Source organism: Rosa rugosa, chromosome 2, assembly GCF_958449725.1.
Source record: "Rosa rugosa chromosome 2, drRosRugo1.1, whole genome shotgun sequence".
NCBI lineage: Eukaryota > Viridiplantae > Streptophyta > Magnoliopsida > Rosales > Rosaceae > Rosa > Rosa rugosa.
Window position 1 is genome coordinate 51,632,164 of NC_084821.1, and position 10,858 is coordinate 51,643,021.

Below are 10,858 nucleotides of genomic sequence, written 5' to 3' on the forward strand. Positions count from 1 at the left end.
TAAAAAAAATTTAAAAACAAAAAAAAAATCTTAATGGGGTATTAGGGAAGACTCCCTTAGAGTGTATTGGGTAAGAGGGAATTAAAAAAACTTAATGGGGTAAGGGAGAAAAAAATCCCTAGAAATGGGGTAAATGGATAAAACCCCTTTAATAATTAAAATAAGGTTAAAACTGTCAATAGTTGTTAGATTGGGTAAATGAGGTTAAAAAACTCTTAGTGGAGTAAGTGGGCAATTTTTAGCCTAAAATCGGGTAAGTGGTCACGGCCCCAAAACTACAAGCTAGCTAAATAGGTAATGGGCTCAATCCAAAAAAAAAAAGGTAATGGGCCATTTGGGGAATTTGGTTTCTGTGTGTTAGTTGGCTGGAAAAGGCTAAGCGATGAAATTCTACAGTTGTGAATGGGAGATTTCAACAGGAGATTTTACTATTACTGTCCCTTTTGATGGTAATCAGCCAACTCTGTTTTCAATTTATGGGTTTAGGGTCCTAAACCCCTAAATATGAGAAGTAATTGCCTTGTTACATGTTCAATTTTGATACTTTACAAGTTACATGTTTATGCCTCAAACTGCTGAAATGATCCAGATGTCTTAGGGAACAGGACTCTAGTACATAAATCCAGTAGTCAAAACCCTTTCAAAAAAAAAAAAAAAAAAATCTAGACCTGAGCCTGCAAGTTAGGGACATTTGCAGAATGTGTCGGAGTTTCTGGATTAATGTCGCTATCTCTTCTTGAGAACCTCTGCATACTTGGATTCCCCCATTGGTTGATTACAGCCAACATTAAGTTCCAGACTGTTTTGTGCTTAAGCATCGATTTATAAATGCGGAAAATGTAAACCAGAAGAGCAATTGTTGATGTCCCTCCTGAGAATGTGAATAGTACCCAAAAGCTGCTGGGGCTTAGACTTGGGGTTCTACCATCTGTTTCTGCATCCAAGCATTTCTGAGATGCCAGCATGTTGTTCTCCAAATCTCGAAGCTTACCACTTTCGGCCACCTTCAGCATTGCTTCATTTACACTCGGAAGTAATGGTGACCCCCTTGGAAATGCCTGTGGCAAAATTACGTCACACAAACCAGATGAGAAATTGTAATCATGAGTACCTACTACTTAATAGTTGTAAATTTGAAGTGCAGAAGAGATTTGGCAGAGAGAGAGAGAGAGCATTACGAATCCAAATCCTCCGACTTTGAATGTTGGCCCAACCGACACAAAATCTTTGCAGTATTGTCCGAGGAATATCTTGGCAAAAGGGACTTCAAGAAATGCAGCAGCAATTGCTTTGCTTTTGAGGGCTTTTGCATATTCTTCCGGGGAATTAAACTCCCGAATGTGATCAGGGGAAAATTTCAAGACTTTCTTTAGATACATAGAAACAAATGATCCTTTACAATAACCAACAACGGCATTGCTTTGTAGAAGTGCATCAACATCTGCTACAGCTGGTTCAAGTTGCTGAACCGTGAGCATGCTGGTGAGGTTGGCGGTGTATGTCTGTGTGATGACTAGTGCGACAAATAACCAGACCACCATTGTCATCCTTGACAAATTGCTATGTAGCTTTTCTCCTTTTCCCAGTCAAATTAGTTGGAGTAATATTAGGCATATATTATCGTCCAATGCAGAGGTAAAAAATAAGATTTAAAATTTTGAATTAGCTAGTTACCATGTAAGGAGAATAGAGTGGTGAAGGAAAGCCAAATCAAGGTTCCAATTTGATTTGGCAGAGAACCTCTGAGTTCGGGACAGTAGTTGCGCTCTATCAACCAAACGACAAAACCATTGTAGACATTGATGGCCACTATGAGCGCCCACATGGCTCGTGTGAAAGGGTTCATGAATAACCATGCTTTGTTGGAAAATTTGGACCTGACTGGAACTATCATCATCAGTCCTGCTTCAGAATAGGGGTGTGTGAATTCTGCATACTGATATCTTTGCGACACTATTGCTACATCACCAACTACAGCATCAAATTTCTGCTTCAATGCACAGACAATTTCAAGTCAATTAAGTTTCATTAGAGTTGATCATAAGAAAAAAAATATATATATAATAATCACATATTCACATACAAGTTGGAACTAATTAAGTTGATCAAGAAAGGAGAATGCAAGTAAGTCACTTACACTAGAATGAATTTGCTGCACTAATGAATCATATGTGCCATTAAATGGGAAGAATTCATATGGCAAATGATAAGGCAGCTCGATTAGGGTTTCTTCGAAGAGATCAATTGCAATTCCACCAAATGAGAAGTTATTACCCAAGGGATCTTTTTCTACATTTGCATACTGTTTGAATGCCGCTCCGGTAGGTACTCCGATTCTCAATGGCTTTGAACTTGTTGATACAGTCCATCCTTTTGGAGTATAGAAAGTCCCCCCTGGCCAAAACACTGATCCAAAATCTTTCATGGATGAGCTGATAGTATCATTTCCCCCGATAGTCTGTGTGAAGCCTAATCCATCTGACCAATATCCGAGTTCTCTGTAACTCTTTCCTATAACATTGATGATCTGGAACATTTTTTGTAGTGGTAATTTTTGGTCAGTGAACTGAATTTTTCCACTTAAGCCATGAAAATCACTTCGAAGAATATTTTCCAACAAGGGCCTCCCATTGTGTTTTCTTTGTGTGACTGCTAGAACCACTGCCCTTGCAGCATCATAGGCCTGTGCCGCGAAGACCCCAGGATCATTGTTTTCTTCTTCAGGATATTCTGAGCTGAACCTTTTACGAAATCTACGATGAAAACCCTGAAATTGGGGACTCTCACTTTCAGGGAAGAAGCTCTTGACTCCGATAACCCCCTGCATTGCGGAAATGGTGGAGGCATTGAAGGAATATACTAGGCTAGTAATAGGATCTGTGGTGATCCATACATAGTCTTTTTCCATCATCTTCATTTCTTTAGCTTTTTCAAATAGTTGCAATGCCAACGGCAAAGACAAATGCACGATGACAACTCTATATTGGTCTTGTCGAAGCTTCTCAAGCTCTCTGACTAATGAAGAAGAACCGAAAGGGGGAAGAGCTACGAGCTGGCTTATTTCTGAGCCTACTTGTCTCAAGGCACGAGAGAGGCCAGGCAAAATTTCGTTGGACGAATAATCTCTATCTTGGAATATAACAGTGACCTGATACCATTCAAAAGACTTAACTATAGCAGCTACTGCTTCCATTTGTTTTAGCTCGTTATGAGAAGCTTGAACTAGGAAGGGCCAGAGCTCTGTTGCCCAGTTTGGAGTAGCCTCCGCAAAAGAAACAATTGGAATGTGGTTCTCACTGACAACCCCAGCTACTAATGATGTCTCTTCCCATGTATGCGGTCCTAGAATGGCTTGGACTTCTTGCATATTTATGAGATCTCTAGCTGTGGTGTTGGAAAAAAAAAAAAACAAAAATGAACCTTTTAGAATAGTACTTGCAACAACTACAACGTACACCTCGATCAATGTCTGCAAACTTAAAGGAATTTATGGAGATTCAACCAATTCACTATTTATATGTTTTCAAAAAGGTCTTTTTGTCGATACTAATTTTCATATCCAATACTGTTCACATGGTCACCGGTGGCTAAAGATTTTATAGTCATTCATCCGTAAATTTAATATCAACGGTTAAGAAATTAAGTGTTTTAATTTCAACCATTTGAATTAAATTTAAATATTGTGGGTGACCATAAAACTCTTTGATCACTTGGACCGTGTGAACATGCATTCGTATATATCATATATATATTTTTTAATATAAAAAAAAAATTCAAGTTTAAACTTGAAACTTCTACCTACATCTTTTTTTTTTTTTTTTTGATCAGCTTCTACCTACATCTTATTATAGAGATTAGATAATAAAAAATAAAAATAATATAACATCTTATTAGAAATAAACGTCTCACCGACTAGAGCATTATAATGATAATCATTAATTATTTTGCTAATATCTTCTTCTTTTTTCTTTCAGAAATTTATTAAGCAAATGTATACTTGAAGGGAGAAAAGTAACTTGGATCATTGAAACATGGTTTATACTTGAACCATATCTTGAAGAGAGAAAAGTAAACCAATTAACCTGCAAGAGCCGCCTGCATGGGATCCCTCTGAGAGTGTTTTATTTGCAGAACCAATCTCTGATTGTTATTTGCACAAAAATCCTCCATTGCCATTTCCATTGCCACTCTCTGTTCTTTGCCAATTCGAGAACTGTTATCTATAATGGCCCCAACGTTAACGACGACGCCCTTTCCAGCTTCAATATTCCTCACTGTATTTGCAGCAATTGGCCTAAATGCTAAAAGTATGGTAACAAAATAAAAAAGGGGAGCAAATTGATTCATTTTAATTTGTTTGCATCAGCTAGCTCTATTTATCTCTCTCTTCATAGCTATACCAGATGATCGAGCTATCTGTTTGTGTGTGTGTGTGTGTGTGTGTGTGTATCTATATATGCATTAGAATTTGCTGAGTAGCTACCGTGGTTTTTACTCGGTCAACTTTAAAATGATTCCCTCCTTTTTGTCTTGGGTCCTAGTCAACAGTAGGAATTAATTCAACACACTTTGGGTTTAAATTCCAATGTCTCTACGTATGCATGCATCTATACTTTCTGCTAGATTTATTCGCTCGTAGCTTAGTCCACTGCAAATTATGGGAGCTGCATGTCGATTAAATTTCATAGTAATTGTAGCTATTAAATTATGGAAAATCATGGCATGTGGACTGAGTCAGTTCTACGATTAGAGAATCTCGGAAGAAGGTAGACAATTCATGACCTGTAGTTCTAGATTGTTTACTTCGAACCAACCAAGTCTAGAACTAATAGCTTCAATTATGGGTAAGGAAATGGTAAACCCTATGTTCAATTTTACAAGTTTGCAAACAAATCAAAGCCCCTGAGCTTCATTTTTGACAATATACATGGAACATCTAGAAGTATTATATTAACAGTACTAGTAGTACCACTATGCCAAAAAGGCCTTCAGACGACACGCATCAGATGACATAAGTTTTGTTTTATGTCGTCTGAGTTTTTCAGACAACACAATTTTTTTTTATGTTGTCTGAATATGGACTAAAACCATACTCGTTCAATTTGAAAAAATGGTCAGCATTCAGACAACACATTTTGGTCGTTGTAGAAGATGATGATTTCCTATCTCAAATTTGGAGGGATATCCAAAATTTGATAAGTATTTTTCCCTCTCAAATAGCCATGCTCTAGTTGACTAAAAAATGTTGTGACACTCAGACAACATTTAAATGTCGTCTGAGTGTGGAGCTTGTTTCAAAATTTTATAGCTTATTTTGACTCGTGCTTTTTGACATAAATCCCTCGCAAATAATTCATTTTCTGTCCTTCTCCTCTCTACTTCTCACTCCCAGCCTCTCTCAAATCTCGATTTTTACTCTCTCCTTCGTCTTCTTGCTCTCTCGATTCTTCTTCTTAGTCTCTCCCTCTCAGATTTCTTCTTCTCCCAAAAACCTCTCAGAGCCCAGCACCACCGCGATGACCTCGACCCAGATGGAGGACGCCGTACGACATCGCACTGCCATCAACGATTACCTGAAGAGGTTACTCCAGCATAAGGAGCTCCAAGTCCGCGCAGGTCAGATTCGCACTCCAAACCCTCTTCTATCCAACTACAAATTTTCCCAATTTGTTCAATTTTTAGTCTAGGTTTCGATTCTGATTTTCAATTCAGCCGATTTTGTGCCCTACCTGTTAATTTTGGTTGATGTTGTTTCTGGGCAGTGGGTTTCTGTGTGAATTGGGAAATTTTAGATGCTATGAGGAATTTGTTTGGGTCTGAATTGCATGTTTCAGGTTTTGCAGTGTGAGAAAACTTGGGAGGAGCTAAGAAGGATTTTGGGAAAACTGAAGATTACTTGAAGTTGCTTCAAAGTGTTTGTTAGATTATAGGGGAAGTTCTGAGACCTCTCAATTATGGACAATGTAAGTAAAGTTTGGACCTTTCTTTGTTTAGAACATAAACATAGTTCCTGGAAACTCTTGGTGATTATGATTTTGTAAGACCATGATTTAATCTCAATTGCGTAAGAATCTGTCTCGGTTAGGAATTTCTGTTCCAAAGTGAAATTGATCAATTGGGTGCTCATTAATTTTTTATCTTGGTGGAATTCATGCCTCGGAATTGTTGGATTTATGTGAGAATGTAGTGAGTTGCATGATTATGGTCCTCCATTCTTCGCCGCCTAGTAAGCTTCTCCATCTCAATCCCCAACGTTTTCATTCATTTTCGCTGCGAATTGAGTCTTAGAGTTGTTGTTGTTCGCTTTTGAAAGGATTGGAGATGCAATGGTAAGGGCTACGTGGCGTTCCGGAATTACATTCGGAGGCCGACGAATTGGGAGAAGGATAGTCTGCGGACTCTGAGCCTCCAGACCACTCCGGGAAACAGGTAGTCCTCCAATCAAAGTTCATATCTCAAGCTTTTGCTGGTTGATCCACGTTTTCGATTAGTCAGTGCTTTGAATTGTTAAATTCGTATGCTGACATCAGGCTGCTTGATGCATCAGTGGGTGATGGATTCAAACTCCGAGTCCACTCTCACTTTTGTGTGATGTCGAGAGCTGGACTCCTGGCAGGGTATGTGCAATGCAGCCTCGGTTTTGGTTTTCAAGTTTCTTTAATCTTCGTAAATCGCTTGAATGTGGAGATTTGGTGTTTTTGATTTCCAGGATGAAATGAGAGAACTAGTAATGCAAGTTTGAACTTTACTTTGTTAACTGTTTTGCTTGTTGCAGGATGTGCATAATGGCAGTCAACCTTCATCTCGTAGAAGTTTTGGCTCGAGTACTAGTGATAATGACCGCCTGCGTCAACGGGGTGAACAACCTACATACTCTTTTGTAGGAATGCATTGCATCTTTGATCAGTGCAGAGCCTCGGGTAATCTTTTGTATTAGGAAGATAAGTGAAGATTTATTTTATTTTTCCAAAGGAAGAACCTCATTAGTTGCTGTCCACAGTTACTGTTTTGAAGTTTGGGCACATGAGCTCAGATCTGCTTGCGTATGGAGCATCAGATGGAACCTTGACAGTATGCACTGTCTCTGATCCTCCTTCAATTCTCAAGCATCTGAATGGTCACTCCAAAGATGTTACAGGTTGGATTGACTGGTATTGTTACCATTATTTTTTCTCTTGCTTTTGCATTGATATATCTGTTTCTAAGTTTCTTGCCTCCACTGATAAGTATATTGGTATGGGCAAAAATTTAGTTGTGATATTCAATGAGATATGGATAAGAAATTAGGCCTTAGCAGTTTGCTACAACTGAACACTCTAGAATGGCTACGATTTTTTTTTCTTTTTTTCTCATTTTTGGCTAAACCCATCAACTTGTGGCAGTAAATTAATAGGTCAACTGAAAACATTACAAGTGTTCACAGTGCTTCAAATGATTAAACATTAAGTCCATTATTCTGTAGTGGATGCATATTTCTTTGGTAAGATTTTGTTTCCTGCATCATCATCTCCACTTGGTTATGGGACCAACGCTATTTTCCCGGTAGATTCTAGATAATCCCTGAGTTTATCAATTGGGATTCTGAGTGTCATTGCAACCTATAATGATGAGAAATGATTCCTTATTCTAGTATAAATTTAGAAGTGTAATTATGTTAGAGGATGCATTAATTGAAGTCTTATTCTTTCCATTTTTCCTTGCATAGGTCTTTGTTCTAAACACCATGTCTTGTTTATTTTCAAACTTTGATTTCTCGTCAAACAATCAGTACATTGCATCCTCATCGTTGGATAAAACTGTGAGAGTATGGGAGATTTCAAAAGGCCTATGCATAAGAGTAATATATGGAGTTTCTCCACAACTGTGTATTCGTTTTCACCCTGTAAGTGTACACGGACATTAAGAATATCTAGCCCTTCCGAACGGCTTCAATCCTTTTCTATGATTAATAACTTATTATATATACATGCTTAAGTTTTTTGTGTTTCATTTCATTTATGCAATTTTTTTATTTAGCCTAAGTTATTAATGATTCCTTCCCCCCCCCCCCCCCCCCCCCCCATTAGACTTGAATCCACCATGTTTTCAATCAAGTGCTGTTTTTAGTATTTACAATCAGCTAATAATGCCTTTTCCCCTTGACTTTCATTGGATGATTATAATGGAGTTTGTCACCATTTTTTATGTATATTTTAATCATGATGTGCCATACTGCAATTTTAATGTCTATTTTTTGCTTTATCTTTCTAATGCAGGTAAATAACAACTTCCTTTCAGTTGGCAATGCAGACAAAGAAATTACGGTAAGGGTTGCATACCTATGCTTGTTGTTTCTTCAGAAAGGAGAACATGAGATTTTTGGTTTAAAACATGATGTCACGAATATCTACTGAGTCTTCCTGATTTTGCATGGCCTCATATTTTCTTAGATATTGCAGCTCATACTTTAATGTTTAATATTTTTTTATGGACTTAGGTATAGCTGCTTTATGACCCTTTTTGTTTTTTTTAATGGACTAGAAAATTTGTTAATATTGGAGTTTCTGTATGTGTGTGCTGAAAGCCTGAAACACCTTTTCTACTTGTGCTTCAAACAAAGGAACTTTTACTATGAGGTAAAGTGGATGAGATGGATATAGTTATGCTATCTTATTTCCTGAGTAATGCTCTGGAGGGAAGCAGTTAGCTTCTTATTATGAAGCTAACAACCCCTTTAGGCCCACTACAGAGTGCTACCACATCCAAACTTTTTTATTTTGTTTCAAAGAACATACTTGTAATAATCAAAGAACATACTTGTAATACTACCTTAATATTTTCGATGTTCTTTTTTTTTTCCCTTTTTTTTCTGAAAGAACTGTAATTGTTTAATCACAGTTAGATGATTAAATGTTTTCACTTTTGCTCGACTGTTTGAAAGGATAACGTAAAACATGAATGGAATTGGCACGATCAAGAGTACCTGGAGATTGTTTTTGGAAACTACAAGTAATATAGTTATGAACTTATGAGAACTGCATAGATGTTTTTTCAAGTACAAAATAGATATATATTCTGTTAGTCATCTGACCTTAACTGATCAAAATTCTTAACATTATGATGTTGTGGTGGTATTATATGTATTGTTATTAACTTATTATCCGGGATCTCAAACTAATATGGAACTAGATTTGTAATGCTTTAAACTACAGAGTTTATTGATGTTGATTGACTGAATACAATCTCATGTATTGGTATGCAATGCAATACAATCATAGTTGGCATTTCATTCAAAAGCCCTAACAAAAAAATGATATGGCTGTCTTGATTTTCTATTTTTCATTTTTCTTTATCCGAAGCATATGAAAACTCCATTTTTCATTTCCCTATAGTGTTGGTCTTTCCTGGATATATGTAATTTAATAGATTAGATTTGATTGGTGGTATTTCTGCATTGATATACCATGTTTTCAATTTCAGTACTGGGAGGACCATTCATAAAACATCATTTGACAGTCAAGTTACCGCTATGGACCATGCTCACACTGGACAGATCATTTTCTGTGGAGATGGGACGGTGTGTTATGGCCTATATTCATTGGCAGTTTTTTTTTTATATATATATTTTTTATGAACTTGCATAACTTTTACTGATGTAGTCTATTGGATAATTTGTTGCAGGGGTTTATATATTCTGTCAGTATGAATTCTCACACAGGAGTATTATCCCGCTCTCATCGGCATCGAAGTAGCAGCAGGCAGAAATCTCCAGTCACAACTGTGGAGTCCCGAAGTTTTTCTCTGTTGGCTCGGGGCCCTGTGTTGCTGACATGTACTTAAGATGGAAGTTTGTCTTTCTTCAGGTTTGGTCGCAGAACTCGACGTTTTTTTACTTCCATTGTTTTTTTTTTTTTTTTTTAAATACTGACAAGATGATTGGTTTGTCGTAGTGTTGCGCTGGAAATACAAGGTTATTTGGCTCTTCATTGCTCACTCAAATTAACTCCACGAATATACAATATCCGGGCTCTTCATGGGTTATGGAAGCTGCAGTAGTTATGGCACTTGTCCTTGCTAATGGGGGAGTAAGTAGTCTTAAACTAGCTATGCACTTCCAATTCAGGTCAAATTAAATATGAAGTGTAACTTATTCTGGAATGAAATGATATTCCAGGGTGAAGGTCCTGACTGGCAAGACTTTGTTGGGATTATTGTCCTATTAATAATCAATTCAACCATTAGTTTTGTAGAGGAGAATAATGCGGGAAATGCTGCATCAGCTCTTATGGAACGTTTATCTCCAAAGACAAGGGTATGTCTCTTTGATTGATGCCTTCCGCTCACAGAGTTTGGCTATGACAGTTTTATGAGGTCTGCTGGTCATGTTTTTCTATAAATTAAGGTAGATCTTTTATTTGTAGCTTGTATCTTTTCTGCAGATGAGTTAAATGCCTCACTAAGCTGCACATGAGTTAAATGCAGACGAGTAGACCACCTAGCTACCAGATTTGCAGCAAAGGTTTTTGTTCTTTTTTCTGCAATATCTTGTTCCTCATTGAGAATGAAGACTAGTTGCTCTTGTAATATGCAGCATAAGTCTATATGGGGGTCAAGAAAGATTTGTGTCTCTGCAATGGGTCAGCAGGTTTGTGTCTCTGCAAGCTCACTGGCCATTCCGTTTTCTATGACCACTTCTATGATTTGGGTGATTCCGTTCATGATCAGATTGTGAAACTAGTACAGCAGTACAGCAGTATAGCTAGCTAGTTCCTTTATTAACTTGTGTCTAGTAGAAATTTTTCATTCATTAAGCATTTAGACTTGTCTTCAGATCCAGATTAGTATATATGAGTTATTTTGAACTGAAGTTCATGATTAA

General features: G+C 37.3%; 1 protein-coding gene and 1 long non-coding RNA gene across 8 annotated transcripts; one reads left to right on the top strand and one right to left on the bottom strand.

Moving 5' to 3' along the window:
• Positions 1 to 662: 662 nt before the first annotated feature.
• LOC133730953 (glutamate receptor 2.8-like) lies at positions 663 to 4,350 on the bottom strand (the record flags this gene model as incomplete). Its single annotated transcript, XM_062158449.1, has 5 exons — positions 663 to 1,058; positions 1,179 to 1,576; positions 1,675 to 1,987; positions 2,138 to 3,384; positions 4,083 to 4,350. Coding segments are annotated over 5 exons (2,622 nt in total), but the record flags the coding sequence as incomplete, so codon positions are not given.
• A 1,026-nt stretch (positions 4,351 to 5,376) lies between these two features.
• Positions 5,377 to 10,477, top strand: LOC133732623 (uncharacterized). Of its 7 annotated transcripts, none has more exons than XR_009857223.1 (12): positions 5,377 to 5,616; positions 5,844 to 6,226; positions 6,314 to 6,429; positions 6,531 to 6,617; positions 6,776 to 6,920; positions 7,001 to 7,138; positions 8,256 to 8,303; positions 9,460 to 9,556; positions 9,661 to 9,842; positions 9,930 to 10,064; positions 10,154 to 10,291; positions 10,419 to 10,477. It is a non-coding gene; the product is annotated as an uncharacterized LOC133732623 (long non-coding RNA). The 7 variants fall into 7 exon arrangements; XR_009857229.1 differs by having other exon boundaries at positions 10,222 to 10,291; positions 10,419 to 10,433; XR_009857224.1 differs by lacking the exon at positions 10,419 to 10,477 and adding an exon at positions 7,706 to 7,882 and having other exon boundaries at positions 10,154 to 10,408.
• The last annotated feature ends 381 nt before the right edge of the window (positions 10,478 to 10,858 follow it).